At 39.2% G+C, this 17,070-nt stretch overlaps 1 protein-coding gene across 1 annotated transcript in view; it reads right to left on the reverse strand.

The window, feature by feature from the left end:
• The window catches only part of TENM3 (teneurin transmembrane protein 3), a 199,871-nt gene that overhangs the window by 142,855 nt on the left and 39,946 nt on the right, over positions 1–17,070 (reverse strand). Inside the window, exon 3 of the mRNA XM_023514908.1 lies at positions 10,771–10,893. Coding sequence (XP_023370676.1) covers positions 10,771–10,893 — 123 coding nt within the window. The remainder of the gene's footprint in view (positions 1–10,770; positions 10,894–17,070) is intronic.

Below are 17,070 nucleotides of genomic sequence, written 5' to 3' on the forward strand. Positions count from 1 at the left end.
GCTTCTTTCCTTAAATCTCTTGAACCAGCTCTGCCAGCTTCCAACTTTCCTCCCATAGCTTCCTCCTCTCTCTCTGCCTTCATAGAATTGAAGAGGGTTACAGCCTCCATCTGGAATGTCCTAACTGCTTTCGTTTTCTTTGTCCGTATGAGCAATAAGGCTGGTTCACACTTTCTTACATCATTTGTGCATTTGCTGGAGCAGAACTTCTAATTTTATTAGAGACTTTGCCTTTGCATTGATAACTTGGCTAGCTCTTTGGCACAGAGGCCTAGCTTTTTTGGCTTATCTCTGCTGCTGATATGCCTTCCTTACTAAGGTTAATCAACTCTAGCTTTGATTTAAAGTGAGAGACATACAACTCTTCCTTTCACTTGAACACTTAGACGCCATTACCATGTAATTAATTGGCCTAATTTCTTTCTCTCTTTTTTTTTTTTTTGGAGACAGAGTCTCACTCTATCATCCTGGGTAGGGTGCTGTGGCATCACAGCTCACAGCAACCTCAGACGCCTGGACCCAAGCCATCACCCTGCCCCAGCCTTCCGAGTAACTGGGACTATAGACACCCAACATCACAACTGGCTAGTTTTTCTATTTTAGAAAATATCCCTTCTCTACTAAAAATAGGAAAACTAGCCAGGCAAAACAGGAAAACAGCTTGCTTGAGCAGAGGAGTTTGAGGCTGCTGTGAGCTATGACATCCTAGCACTCTATCCTGGGCAATAGACGAGAGCCTGTCTCAAAAAAAAAAAGATATAATGAAAATGAGAAAGTTTGAGATGCTGCAAGAATTACCAGTATGTACCACAGAGACAGAAGTGGTCACCCACTGTTAGAAAAATGGCACCAACAGACTTAGTTGATACAGAGCTGCCACAAACCTTCAAATTGTAAAAAATGCAGTATCTGCAAAGCCCAATAAACTAAAGTGCAATAACAAGGTATGCCTATAATAAGATGAAAGCACTCAAAAACATAATGTGAAGATGAAGTAATCTGGACAATAGTTCCGTTTTCCACTCCATCCTGAGAATACCGGAGTAAACAAAGCACAGCCACATGAAAAGACAGCAAGCACAGTTAGCAGCGTTTGCTTAGCCTTGGAGAAGCCTTGGTTATAGCCTACACAGAAACAGAGAAATGGATTGATTATTGAAACTGTATAAGAAATCTTTTCTAAGGTAGGCAGTTGCCAATGCTTTGCTTCCAGTAAAACTAAAGGAGAAATGTGATGGGATTGGCAGTTTATAGGCCACTAAACATACATTTTGGGAATGTGGTTTTTCCCAGACAACTAAAAAAAATATTTCAAAAAACTGAACAGCGTTACTCTAAAACACTTTTTCCATTCCCACTTATTTTGTAGCAAGCCTTCTCATGTTTATACTTAAAAAAAGAGAACAGGAATACTAATTTTGCGTGATTCTTATAACGATATGAATAATATTCATCCATAAATACATAACCTAATTGAGCAAAGTTCCCAGTTGTTTCATTCAAAAAGGTATTTTGTTTCCTAATTATCAAAATGCTTCACATATTTTTGTAATAAGTAGGATGTTTTCAGTCAAATGCGTACAACTAATGTTTGTAAGCATAACTCAATATAGAAGAAAGGTTTTTAAAACAAACACGGTCTCAGGAAATTTTTTAAATTAATTTTGTATAGATATTTTGTTTAAGGGGACACAAGAACAAAATAGTTTGAAATCGCTGATCAATTTTACTGATCATCTTGTAAAAAGATGGATCTTATCTCTGAGTGCATGTGAATTTCTCTTGGCTTCAAGTTACTCTGTTATTTGGAATGTATTTTCTTCAACTGAACTATTAATTAGAGCATGTCTCTTCTAAATAGTAGATGTGGACCCGACCTCCAATTATGATCAGCAAAGTAGACTTTGCTGTGCTTAAATCCACTGACATAACAGCTTAGATCAGTGTAACATTCCTGTCCAAGCCTCTAGTTTGAATATCAGGGGACTAGGGTTTTGTGAAGGGGCTTTGTCTTTTTTAATTCTGCACTGTTGCTTTTCATCTCTTAGCCCTTCTCTAATTTGTCCAAGTCAAGAGTGGTCATTCTGTTAGCATTTTCAAATGTTCTTTATTGATTATAAACACACCTGGAAGCCAGTGAGCCACTGACACCATTTGATAAACTTGTAAATACTTGCACAACCTTTTCCTCTGAAGCTCATCAATCCTCTTAAGATAAAAGCCTGGACACAAGAGTCTTTCATCATGTCCTGAATTCCAGAAAACTTTGGCTTTAGAGGAAATAAAAGGAAGGCCAGTTCTAGGACTCTCTGTCCTCCCTTACTGAGATCACTGCATCCATAAAGCCCTAAAGCCTGAACCTGGGAATGATCATAGACAACACCAAGGTTGTCTGTAGGTTTTACTAAGAGAAAAAGGAGGAAAACTGGGGGGAAAAAATAGAGACAGGGCAACAGAGTGCCCTGTAGTTATTCTAAACTCAAAGCCTGTGGGTTAGGAATCAAACCAATTAAAGCCTTCACAGTACGAGGGAGATGCAGCAGGTCTTCAAACACAATAGGTTATCATCTTGAAGATTTTTTTTCATCGTGTCCTATTGTGCCTGAATGTAGGAGCCACTAACAGTCTTTTTACCCGTTAACTGTGATTTTTTTTTCTTTCCTCGGTTAAGTATGTGCCACAACAGTCTTAATGTCTTAAAATATACTTGTCAGAGTGTGAAAACATAAAGAGACCATGTATGCAAAGCTATTGTTATTCCTCTCTGTGTGTGATGACCATTTTGTCTGAAAACACATCAGTAAAGTTGCAATTTTTTTTTTCAGATAATGCCTTAAAAAGAGTACTTTGAATTCTGAAAAACATTTTATAAATCATAGTTTACCATAGATGCTGTAAGGACCAGAGTATTTAAAGTCATGTTGGTAATCAGGAGGTTTGATATCTGTCTGAAAATTGTTCTGCAGTATCAGAAAAATGACAAAGGGTTACAAAATATACAGGATACTTGTATAAAATCTAAAATATTTTGCCACATATGATGTGAAGAAACACCTATAATGATTAAAATGAAAGGTAGGCAGCGCTGACAGCTCCGTGGGTAGGGTGCCAGTGGGTTCAAATCTGGCCTGGGCCCCCTACAGCAACAGTGACAACTGCAACAGAAAAATAGCCAGGCATTGTGGCTCGCTTAAGCCCAAGAGTTTGAGGTTGTTGTGAGCTGTGACACTACGGCACTCTACCCAGAATGACAGCTTGAGACTCTGTCTCAAAAACCAAGACAAAATAAAACGAAACAAAAACAAAAAAAACTGGAAAGGCAGAAAAGAAATTCAACAGTAAAAGTGTAACTGAAATTGTTGAAGAGGGTACCTCTTAAATCCCATGGAGGCACTAATAATTAAGCGTCAGGAAGCAAGGTTAATAAGCATTTATAGAAAATCAATAGCCCACCCTTCAAGTATATGACCTAACCTTGAATTCATACTCTGACTTTGAGATCTCCAAGAGAACATATCTTTTTATAAACAATCACATCATAACTTAGCATTGTGGACTCACAGCGATGCATGAAAAGCTATGTGAAATAAGGAATAACTACTTTGCAGACACAGTGTAATGGGCAAAAATCAATAGAGCATCTAATTAAGGATCAGACATTATAATAACACAAATACTATAAGCAATATTGAATAAAACTCCATGTTCTTACAGCCTTGTTACTAGTATTTCCTCAATTTACACTTAAACTTGCTATAAATCTAATTCTCTAAAGCTTAGTATTTTGAGAAAACTGAAAATTGGTGAGTGATAAATGTATCAAGAGCGTTCTATGAGTTAGATCAGTCCTGATGAGAAAACATGGGTAGAAAAGAGGCTATGTAAGTCATACCAAGTCACACAGGCACTATGGTCAGAACCGGGAACCGAGCTGGGTGGTCTGACTCAGGAGTCTGTACCTCTTGGCTGCACTGTTTCCATCATACACTACGGTGTGATAAACACAGCCAGACTGTAGGGAGCTTTGCAAGTCATTTAAAGCCATGTGACTAGAATCTGGGTCACTGAAGGGGGTCAGGCAAGATATTACTCTCTCAAATTTGTGTGTGAAGAACAAGCGAGACTGGAGGTTGGGCAAGGTGGCTCACACCTATAATCCCAGCACTCTGGGAGGCCAAGGAGGGTGGATCCCCTGAGCTCAAGAGGTCAAGATCGTCTGTGCAAGAACAAAACCCTGTCTCTCCTAAAAATAGAAAAACTAGCCAGGTGTTATGGCAGGCACCTGTAGTCCCAGGTACTCAGAAGACCAAGGCAGGAAGATTACTTGAGCCCATGAGTTTGAGGTTGCTGTGAGCTATGATAACATAGCACTCTACTCAGGGTAACAGAGTGAGACTCAAAAAAATCAAAACAAACAAACAAAAAGACAAGACTAGAGATTTACAGCACAGATAGAAGGTAGCTGCCATATCCAAGTAAGAGATGATGGGATTCAGAAGCTATCATAGACTTAGAACTGACAGAATTTGCTTGAATATGGGAACTCAGAGAGTGGGAGCAATCTGCTATGACTTCTGTCCCAACAGACAGGACCTGTTTAGTTCCTAAACTTCCAGAACAGATAATGAGGTGGATGAAGATACCATTTCCCAGTCTACAGGGATACCTTTATCTGTGGGGATACACCCAAGGTCCACACCTGCCCCGGGGAGTGAATGCCTGAAACTGCAGGTAGTGCCAACACTGTAAGTTTTCATTCATAAGAGTTTGTGTGATTAAGTTTAATTCATGATGAGGCACAGTAAGAGGTTAATAATATAATTATTAGAATATAATTATAATACAGTAATAAAACAATTATGATAATATACTGTATTAATGTTACGTAAGCATAATCTCTCTCTCTCAAAATATCTTAATATTTGCAGATCATAGGTGACCAGAGGTAAGTGAAACTACAGAAAGCAAAACTGCGGATGACAGTGGGGCTACTATTTAGAAATCTCTGAAAGAAAAGCAAATGATATGATATGGAAATTGCGTTTCCAAAGACGGCGATGACAACACCTTCTATACCAAACCGCCCAATGCAATCATCCCTACCATTTTGGTCGACAAAGGGGAGTTTAACTCCCCTTCTCATGAATATGGGCTGACGTTACTGACTTCTTGACCAACATGATGTGATGGACGTGGTATCTTACCTATGCTAGGTTGGAAGGAGTCTGTGGTTTCTGTCTGGGTCCTTTGGAATGTTCCCTCTGGGGATATTCCTGTTCAGAACCAGCTGCTACATTCTTAAAATCCCAAGCAACATGGAGGGCCAGCCACATTTAGGTAACAGCACAGTTGAGCATGTTAACAGATGGCATCAGCTGTCTGAGATGTGAGAGAGCTACTGTGCACTTCTAGCTCAGTGGATCCTTCAGAGAAACCCCCTGACACTGGAAAGCAACTGCATGAGCGGGCCAAGTAAAAACGCAGAACCGTGAGAGATAACAATTTTTTTTTTTTTTAACCTACTGAGTTTTGGTATGGTTTTCCCTGCAGTGATCTACCAAAGCAGTTGATGGGTTCAGCTGTGCAGACTTGAGTTTGTGATACTGGAAAGACATCCAGTTAGAGATGTTCCACAGTCATCAGGATAGACATTTCCCAGTTGATGTCTGGGGTTGAGGAGGGACATCTAGGCTGGACTTACTGATTTGGGAGTTAAAGGCCTGTAGGATGACAGTGGAGCCCAGAGTGATTATATCATGAAAGGGAAGAATTCCAAGCAACAACAGTATTTGGGGATCAGGTAGAGGGAGATGAGTCAGCAAACTGACACATCATTGCCAATAAAGTCAGGAAGAAAGTCAAAGTGGCTGTGGTATCACAGAAACAAAGGGAAAAGTGTATTTCAACAGGAGGGCTAGGCTACCTATCAAGAGAACCCAGACACAGCAGAGGGAAGGGCAGGGCCCCGTGGGGGGGCTCCCACCTGTGATCCCAGCATTCTGGGAGGCTGGGGCAGATAGACTGCTTATGCTCAGCAGTTCAAGACCAGCCTGAGCAAGACTGAGCCCCTGTTTCTACCAAAAATAGAAAAACTACCCAGGTATGGTAGCAGGTGGCTGTAGTCCCAGCTACTCGGAAGGCTGAAGCCAGGAGGATTACTTGAGCCCAGGGGTTTGAGGTTGCTATGAGCTATGATGACACTATGGCACTCTATCCAGGGTGAGAGAGTGAGACCCTGTACCACAAACAAACAAACAAAAGGCTCCGGCAGTGAGTGGAAGGAGAGGGAATGATTGCAGTGACCCTACTCACTGCATTTGAGAAGACCAGCTGTAAAACCAGCAGAGAGAAAAAGAGGCTGAAGCTGCAGTAGCAGGCAAAATCAGGAGATACTTTCTTCTAGGATGTGGGAGACAGTGAAATGTTCAAACACTGAATAGAGAAATCCTGAAGATACAGAATGGGATTAAGAGTCTCCATGGAAAGATTAACCTTGAATAGGGAGAAACTGAGAAAAGGATAGTTCCAGTGCATGTAGGAAGGCAAACTTGTTCTTAGAAAATTAAGAGAGCTCCCTCTGAAGAAGTCTACTTGTTTTTTTAAACAAAATGCAAGGTCATCTGTCAAGACAAGTTGAGGCTCAGCACCTGTAGCACAGTGGTTAAGGCGCCAGCCACATACACTGGGGCTAGTGGGTTCGAATCCAGCCCGGGCCAGCTAAGCAACAATGACAACTGCAACAGAAAAATAGCCGGACATTGCAGTGGGTGCCTGTAGTCCCAGCTACTTGGGAGAGGCAAGAGAATCACTTAAGCCCCAGAGTTTGAGGTTGCTGTGAGCTGTGACGCCACAGCACCCTACTGGAGGTGATGTAGTGAGACTGTCTTAAAAAAAAAGAGAGAGAGAGAGAGAGGGTTTTGAGTATAGTGGAATGATTAAAAATATTCGTTGAGAAGCATGTGGGAGAGAAGTTTGCAAGGGCAATGTCGTAAGGTTGCCAGACTTGTGTGGCTGGTGAGCTCAGAGATGGGAAGTATTATTCCCTCTTTGCATATGAAGAAATTGAGGCTCACAAGGGTTAAGTAACTTGCTCAAGGTCACATAAGGAATAAACAAAGGAGGTGGGATTTGAGTATTGGCCTGTGTGATTCTTTCTTTCCAGAACATTAGGCTAAATGGATTCCTTGGACCAGGGGGACAATTTTGGTTTCAGGAAGGAGATTGGTGTGTGAGCTACAAACTTTATTCTTACCTCTTAATTCACTTTGTCCATTTCCTTTAGTTTTGCTATGCTATCTCATCTCTGAAATCTGCAGTCCAAGGAGGTTTCAGGATTAATCAGTAACGGATCATGGCATATAACAGACATTCTTCTTTTAGATACTAAATACCATTCAGAAGCTTTGGTTCAGTATTAACTTAAAGGCAATAAGGGAGTTTGCTGAACCCTTTGCATGATAATTGTCCCTCAGAATTATATTTACAAAATAAGAAAACAGGACTGCATAAGTAAAGAGTATTGCATTCAGAAGCTGTGAAGTAATTTTCTCATTATGCTTGCACAGTTAATTTTCCTGGTGAGCTTTGTTCAGAACTCTAAGGCTTTCTCACAGTGGTTATAATTCTAGAATTTCTAAAGAGATGGTGTGATAGGCTTCTCTGGATAGTTTATAAGAATTAGTGGGTGATGGTATGTGGACATTGCAGGTTGATCACAGAGGCCTGAAAGTGGTTCTGGGGTATCTCCCTCCTCACAGACAAAGTCCCATCCTGACCTCCTGTACCTAGGGCTGTAGGCACTGTATTGAAATAATAAGAACTTTTTCTTGGGAATACTAATTCCTTACTATTTAGGATTTTGGGCTATTCAAGAAACTATAAAGAAGGGAAGTATTGTTTAGGTAGGTCACCCCTTGGATCAGGGATGAGGGCTGAGATGCCCTTTTTTTCATCAAGGGCAAATTCCTGCAAATCCTCTAGTCCAGCTGGCAGGCTGGGGGGGAGGTCAGTTCTCTCCTACCCTGAACTGATTCTGTGTCAACTGTTAACTGTTCCTTAGGCAGGAGGCTTTTTGACACAACTAGGAATAAAGTGCTTTCCTTACACGAATATACAAGGGCCTTCGAGGTCCACAACAACCACATGCGATGTGGTTTGCAATCATTTCTGGGCACCTCAGTCCTTCCTAAGGAAGGGAAATACTAGAGCAGTGTCTCTGAAATTGATGACCAAGATCCTTTGTAAATTATGTCTTTCAGCAGGTTACAGTTAGCATTTGTTAAAAGTGTGAAATACAGTAAAACAGAATAGAAAACACCAGGGTGTGCTAGGTGCTATGGCTCACACCTGTAATCCCAACACTGGGAGGTTGTGGGTGAATCCCTTCAGCTCAAGAATTTGAGACCAGCCCAAGCAGGAGTGAGGCCCCATCTCTACTAAAAATACAAAAATAACTGGGCATGGTGGCAGGGGCCTGTAGTCCCAGCTACTCGGCAGTCTGAGGCAGAAGGATTGCTTGAGCCCTGGAATTTGAGGCTGCTGTCAGTTATGACACCTCATCACTCTATCCAGGGGACAGAGTGAGATTCTGGCTCAACACTCTCCCTGCCCCCCACCAAAAAACCTGAAAAAACAAAACTGGGTGCACTTTAGAAACAAAGGGTATTTGGGAAACATCTTTCAGATAGACGTAAGGTGTGTGTGCGTTGCCTGTGATGTAACATAGATTTCATATTGTAGTTATGGTCAACAGTTTAAAGGTCACTGTTTCAGACTACTGCAGCCCCACAGAGATTTCTTAAGCCACAGTCATACGATATTCTTCCAAACTGTGGGGGCTGGTAAGATCCTGGGCACTATATTCCAGGGTTGTCCTAAAATTTTCTTGCAAATCTCACCTGCTAAATAAGTGCTTGCCCACAGCAAAGGAGCTAGGATTTGAAGCCAGGCTTCAGTGAAGAGAGGAATGCAGATGTGGAAGAGGTTCCCCTCGCAGAAGACTAGGACCCAGAGCCAAAGCTGTGGCAGTAACCCTGAATCCACAGCTTTCTCAGCACTGTGAAACTAAATAGCCATGCCTTAGTTTCATTTTAACCATACTAAAAGGTTAGGATGATGTAAAATAAATAAAACATCCATGATAAGCATTTATCTCTTTAGCATAACCACAGTTTCTTTAGTCTGTACACAACTTCCCTGCATGTGAGGAGTTAAAAAATAACATTTGGGGGGGCGCCTGTGGCTCAAAGGAGTAGGGCATCAGCCCCATATGCCAGAGGTGGTGGGTTCAAACCCCTGGCCAAAAACTGGAGGGAAAAAAAAAAAGTAACATTTGATCATTTTCATAGAAACCATCCACTTCAGAGATAGTTTCTATTTCAATAAATATAAACCAAGAAAAAATACTCTTAATTTCTATGCAGTTACTTGCTCTATGTGGGCTACTAATGTATAAAATGTTAAACAATTATATAGGTAAATGCAATTTGCTTAGTTGAAAGTTTGCACCCACTATTTGAATGAGGAAAGCTTTTCTTCACACCTTTCATCCCTAAAATACCCTGTACGGTAAATGTCACTGCCTACTTCTGATGTGGTGACAGGTCAGTCACCAGCTCATAGTTATTTTAAAATACGTAGAACTTTGTATAAAAAAGTTTCAGAAGGGTAGGAAATCATTATTATTATAAAAATGTAATGTCTTGACCAGGTGAGGCGGCTCACGCCTATAATCATAGCACTCTGGGAGGCTGAGGTAGGTGGATTGCTTGAGCTTAGGAGTTTGAGACCAGCCTGAGCAAGAGCAAGACCCTAGCTCTACTAAAAATAGAAAAATCACTTGGGGGAGGGATAAGGGGGCTGTGGTCCCAGTTAATTGGGAGGCTGAGGCAAAGGACCCCTTAAGCTTAGGAGTTTGAGGTTGCTGTGAGCTATGACACCATGCTACTCTGCCCCAGGTGACAGAGTAAGACTCTGTCTCAGAAAAAAACAAAGTAATGTCTTATAAAATTCCTAAGGATAAAGAGGAATATCATACAGTATTATTATTGTGAAAACCAAACAGAAGATAAAAAGGCAAAAAACAAAAAAATTGCAAAGTATTAGTCACAATAAACAGTTACATGTACAACAGCAGCATATATGTTCATTAAACATAGGATCGCTCCTTTTCAGTCATGCAAAGAAACTCACTATACATACATTTTTCTGGGGTATTTATTGGCAAAATGAAATAAAACATTCTCTAACCACTTAAATTCCATTTTAAATTCAGAGCCAATTGATTTGAATGAAAGTCTTTAATAGCTCAAAGTGAAAACTCTAAAAGGTTTAGAGAAAGGGCAACCAGAGAAAAGGTTAATATATTAAAATCCTTTTAATGTGTTTTGTATTTAAAAGCTTTAACAATAAAATTAACACAGTATTCCAACTCCACAGGCAAGCTGAATGAAGAAAATTTAATATACCCAAGGTAGAGATGACAGTGAATTACAGTATATTTGCAGACTGAGAATAAAACTCAATACACAGTTGCAAAACAGAAGGGACAAAAAGCTTCCTCACCAAGTTAGAAGGCAGAAAATCATATTATTTCCATGATAACAGTGTGTATTTTCAACATTTCAAGTAAATTAATAAAAAAACACTCATAGAAGGATGGTATCTATAATTTCAGTCCCCCCATATAAACTGAATGTATATATAGATAAAATAAATTTATGAAAAAGGGAGGCTAAAAAGTAAAGCACAGGATGCATTTCTTTCTCTTACCATTGTCACCAGCAGGCAATGACACTGTGTTTGTTGGCATGGTGTCAGAACTCACTTTCCCATTCTCAAATGTATCATTTTCAGTCTGCTGTAGCTGCCAGTTGAGGCCAAAGAGGTGCATTGCTGGGGGAAAGAGCAAAGATGGTTTAGAGCTCTGCTGGTTTACCTGCAACAGTTATGTGCAAACACAGTAAAATGTCCATTTTTCTGAAATACCAAGAATAATCACACAATAAAAGTGATGAAAGAAAGAGTTCCTCAACTAATGTAACGTAGGCAGCAACACAGGGCAAGATGGCGGCACTTTGGTAACGATTTGATAGTACTCAAGTAACCGGTACCAGGACCCTTAGGAATGAGTTGGGTTTTTTTGCTGTAATTTGTCCTGAGTTCAAATTCTCACCATCAGTTAATGAAATGGTAGAATATTTTATAGTAGTGTTTGCCAAACATCCCACAGGTCACTAGCAAATTTATTCTACTTTGTGAAACACCTCTGGGTGTTGAAGACATGTGATGCTACATATTTGGGTTAAGGGAGAAAGGAAAAAATGGTCTCAGAGATGGATTTTTTGCATATGAAATGACCAGAATAGATTCAGGTGAACAAAATATACAATGCAAACATTCTAAAGTTAGAATGAGTAATTTGGGGGCTTCTGACATACAACTCAGTAATGGCACAGATTAAACAGCACACATATATAGGGTAATGAGTTTCTGATGTAAGTCTAATACTAATGTTATAGATTTATAAATAGTTTATAACTTTATTAAAGTTATATTACCAATTTTCCTTATTTATAATATTTAGAATACATATAACTATATGCTTATAGATTACAGATTTTAAATTACAAATATTAATTGCACTTCACCATTTGTTTATTATTTTTCTGAAATATTTAGAGAAACACATCATTGTCATATTAACCATTAACACTTACTAAACTTGTGCTCCAGAGAATATAATTTAGGAACTCATCTCTAAAGAAGGCTAAATATTTGTAGGAAAACCTAGAATTCACCTAGGAAACCTATTGGAATTCACCAGAGAGATGGATAAAGAATAAAAAGGCAACATGATTAGTAGCACTGTCAAAAAGCCCATAGTGAATATCCCGCACATGTAATAACAGAGCTAAACTGGCTTAGTGTAAAGAGCAGGGCCTCCAGATGTAGTTAGATTTAGGTCTGATCCTCAGTGTAAGATTTAGCCTTGGACAAATTATGTAATATTCTTTGACATGAGGTTCATTTTAAAAAGGAGGCTTGTTAAAACTCCCTTATTTAATTGAGGTGAAAATTCTAGACAGAGTACATGAGGGAGACCTGGCACAAAGCAAGATACTTCTTATTATAAAGGTATTTTATTTATTCTAGACTCCAGATTTAATGTACTACCTGGACTCACCTGCCTAGAGCATGATGCCTCACAGTAAACAGTCCCGTCTGTCTGCAAAGCTTCCCACCCATGGTAAAATACCTGTGTGTCACTCAGATGGGAGGGGTCAGCTTGTTGAGGAAGCCTATCCCAACTGCCTTAAGTGCTTTTTCCCAAAACCATGTTAGTTTCACTTTTGCATCTCATTTGAAAGAGATACATTTCTATGACTATGTATTTATACACATAGGTTACAGGACCCACCATCTAGTAGGTTTCAATAAATAACTCTCATATTAATCAATTTAAGTTACAAATACTTCTACCTTCTAAGGCATTAAAATCTAACAATATACTGTTGGGGATAAAAATATAGTAATTTAAAGGAAAAGTTAATAAATATAAGACAAATACACAGCTAAAACGGAAAGCTTATGAACCTTGAGTCATGAATGCTTTAAAAGGAACAGTGTCTATTGGGACCTGATCAAACTAAAGAGCTTCTGCATAGCCAAGAACACAGTAAGTAAAGCAAGCAGACAATCCTCAGAATGGGAGAAGATATTTGCAGGTTATATCTCCGACAAAGGTTTAATAACCAGAATCCATAGAGAACTCAAACGTACTAGCAAGAAAAAAACAAGTGATCTCATTTCAGGGCGGGCAAAGGACTTGAAGAGAAATTTCTCTAAAGAAGATAGGCGCATGGCCTACAGATACATGAAAAAATGCTCACCATCCTTAATCATCAGAGAAATGCAAATCAAAACTACTTTGAGATATCACCTAACTCCAGTAAGATTAGCCCATATCACTAAATCCCAAAACCAGAGATGCTGGCGTGGATGTGGAGAAAAGGGAACACTTCTACACTGCTGGTGGGAATGCAAACTAATATGTTCCTTTTGGAAAGACGTCTGGAGAACACTTAGAGAACTAAAAATAGATCTGCCATTTGATCCTGCAATTCTTAAGTATATATCCACAAGACCCAAAACCACATTACAACAAAGATATTTGTATCAGAATGTTTATTGCAGCCCAATTCATAATTGCCAGGTCATGGAAGAAGCCCAAGTGCCCATCAATCCACGAATGGATCAATAAACTGTGGTATATGTACACCATGGAATACTATGCAGCCATAAAGAAAGATGGAGACTTTACCTCCTTCATGTTTACATGGATGGAGCTGGAAAATGTTCTTCTTAGCAAAGTATCACAAGAATGGAAGGAAAAGTATCCAAAGTACACAGCCCTATTATGAAACTAATTTATAGCTTTTATATAAAAGCTATAACCTAATTATAGCCTAAGAATATGGGAAGAGGGGAGAGGGAGGATAGGGGAGGGGTTGGATGAGTGGAGGGAGGGTGATTGGAGGGATCACCTCTAAGGGTTATCTTACAAGGGTACAAGTGAATCTTTCTAAAAATAGAATATAAACGTTTTAACACAATAAACTAAGAAAATGGCATGAAGGCTGTTAACCAGTTTGATGAAAATATTTCAAATTGTATATGAAAACAGCACACTGTACCCCATGATTGCATTAATATACACAGCTATCATTTAATATAAAAAAAAAGGAACAGTGTCTGAGAAGTAGTTGAGTGAGGGTTCAGTGTCATTATACTTGATTGAATTAAAAACATCCTATAGTTTTAGAACATTTTATTATCAGTCCCACATTTTTTTGCTAATAAAACTTGCTATAAAAGCATTTCATAGTAAGAAAGACACCAAACTCAGATAGTTATACCTCCCCCATATAACTTTAAATGTGTATATTCACCCTTCCTGCTTAGATGATACTCTGCCAGCAATTCTTTCTCAACTGACTTTCACAGATTAAGATACAGGTTCTAGAATTCTGGAATTTACAAGTTGTCATCTTGTGAAGAGGGATCACTTCTTATTATCATTTTGCATTAAATTATGTAGTGTTTGGCAAAATGTTAGGAGCTTTCTAAACATTTATCACTTTGTACATTTTTCAGGGTTTCAGAGACTCCAGCAATTTTTGAACAAAATAATGGGCACTAGTTCTGCATACAGTAAAAGGTTTGACAGATTCACATTGTTACAGCAGAAATAAATATTCCAACGGGGTCAAAGTTTCCACACAAAATAACATGTCATTGCTGTGATTTGTTAACATAAAATGTCTTCCTGAATGATAGATTTGCTCATATTATTGGTCTCAGATTTAGAGGAGAAAAGATAATCCATGGGGTTTCCTTACTGTTAAAAGGGAATGTCATGTTGTGGTAGAAAAGCTATTTTATATTTTGCCAGATGGATAATAGCTTTATTATTTGTTTTTTCTTTATTAATTATAGAAAATCTCAATATAATGGGATTATGGTTCTACTTAAGATGTCTGCTTAAGATGCTGTATAATAATAATATTACACCTTCTTCAATACTGGGCTGGGCACCCCTGGTTTATTATATACTTCAGCTTTTTCAGTATTTTCCTCAGAGTTGGTCTTGGAGGCCTCTTGGATCTCTGGAGTTGAACTGGTTCCTGGGAACTGACAAACAGAAGGCCTCAGAATAGTAACAGTCGGAAGGAGCCTGGGAGGGCACCTAGTATACTTCTACTTTTTTCTTAGGGCAGAAAAACATTTCCAAGATTATTCCCTGTCAGTCGATGCTGCTCTTTAAATAAGGTGCAATATCTCACACATTTGTCATCCCTAAAAGTAATGAGTATATTTTTTATACTATCACCCAAGTCAATGATAAAAAATTATAGTAATATCAACTCCAGGAGTGACTTAAACGGGTGTGAAGCCATCAAGCATGACTGAAACCGGTGTCATTGACAGCCAAATCGTCTACTGCAGACTGTCTTTTTAGTTTGTTTTGTGGTACGTGTGGGCAGTAAATAACTGTTAGATGTTGAAAATGAAAATATTTCTTATGGAATTCAAACACAATCATCCTAGACCCTTAGTTTCTTTTTCCATAGGGTTTTCCAGTAAATGATAAGGGAAAAAAACACATTAAGGTAATTTTGAGCACCTTTTCTAGGATAAGTTTATAAACTTAATTGTCAGACCTCATAAGTTATGAACATAATTGTCATGCCATGACATCTCTATGGCAATTCCAAAAAAGGAGTTCCTAATCACTCTGAAGGCTGCACTAGGTGCTCTTGTCCGTGCACAGGTTCCCCAGGGGAGCACCTTGAGATGACTGTAGTATACTTAGCATCTTTCTCGAGGGTCAGTTTGTGAACTTCATTGTCCAACCTCCTAACGTTGGTAAAGATCTGCCAGTGATATTTTATGAAGGAATTTTTCAGACTTAAACCATTTAGTGAGAGCCATTATAGCATGCATTCTTTTTATTTTTCAAGACTGGAGATAAACAGAATCCATGGTATAATGATTTTACCTCCTTTCCATAAAAAGAGAGGGGCTGACATTGTTTTAACCTATACATGTTGGTTTGACACTTGAAAGCCAGCACGTGGAACACTTGAAAGCAAAAGCTGTGTAATTAAGGAAAATTATATTCTACCAAGTAGCAAATTCAGTGCCATTTTTAGCTCCATGTTGCGAACGAAGGTGCCAAATTTCGATCTTGTCTCTGGGGACCATGCCATGATGTTGTTACCACAGCTACTATTTCTACTGGCATGACTGAGTTCTCAGATCCTGCCAAAAATGGATAGGAAGGAGGGGTAGTGACAGCTGGTGACACAGTCCAGTAGTTGCCAGAACTTTGGAGCAAATTACAGGGGACGTTGTGAGGAGAACACAGGAGCAAACACCCAGCCATTGGTGCCCTGCAGGCCGTGTATGCCACCAGGGCCTGAGGCATGCACACAGAGGTTTGGCAGCCTAGAAAAGAGTGCTTAGCAGGCCTGCCAGGATGGGCTAAATGCTGTTTAATGCTACAAGATCAAGTGAACATTCTCCCAAAGACAAAGAGCATGAGATAGTACAAGAACCAGAGTCCAGTAACGGAAAGTGACTTTAAAAATAGCGTCCTGAAAACATCTGTAATTCAGTTTTGCTGAGCCTCTAAAATCTTGAAAGTTCACTTACATACACGCCTAAAGGGTTTGGGCTAGATGATCTCTAATGTCTCTTCCAGGTATATAGTATACACTCTATGGCATGGCAATATATTTTAAAATATAAATACTTAGGCTTAATCTCTGAACGTAGAAAAAAATATGGCATCAATTAGATATTAATGGATTAGAACTAGTATTGTTTTTCTTTTGTTTTTAACCACACTGCATAGGATTCAACTATCTTTTTTTTTTTTTTTTTTGAGAAAGAGTCTGACTCTGCCGCCCTGGGTAGAGTACTATGGCATCATAGCCCACAGCAACCTCAAACTCCTGGGCTCAAGTGATCCTCCAGTCTCTTGAGTAGCTAGGACTACAGGTGTCCACCACCACACCAAGTTAGTTTTTCTATTTTTTAGTAGAGACAGGGTCTCACCCTTGCTCAAGCTGATCTCGAACTCTTGAGCTCAAGGAATCTACCTGCCTCAGCCTCCCAGAGTGCTGGGATTACAGGCGTGAGACACTGTACCAGCCATCCAACTATCATTTCATTCATCTGAATTTTTGGATATCAAATGCAAAATTTTTTCATTGTTTTTATTTCATATATACATAAATATATATGACACATATGTGGAATAATTAATTTTATAGAGAAAAATAAGAAAAATAGGGCAGGCATGGTGGCTCACGCCTATAATCTTAGCACTCTGGGAAGCCGAGGGGCAGGAGGAATGCTTGAGCTCATGAGTTTGAGACCAACCTGAGCAAAAGTGAGACCCTGTCTCTATTAAAAGTAGAAAAACTGAGGCAAGAGGATTGCTTAAACCTGAGTTGGAAGCTGCTGTGAACTACGATGCAACAGCACTCTACTCAGGGTGACAGC

This window comes from Otolemur garnettii, unplaced genomic scaffold, assembly GCF_000181295.1.
Source record: "Otolemur garnettii isolate 467f Iridium unplaced genomic scaffold, OtoGar3 scaffold00061, whole genome shotgun sequence".
NCBI lineage: Eukaryota > Metazoa > Chordata > Mammalia > Primates > Galagidae > Otolemur > Otolemur garnettii.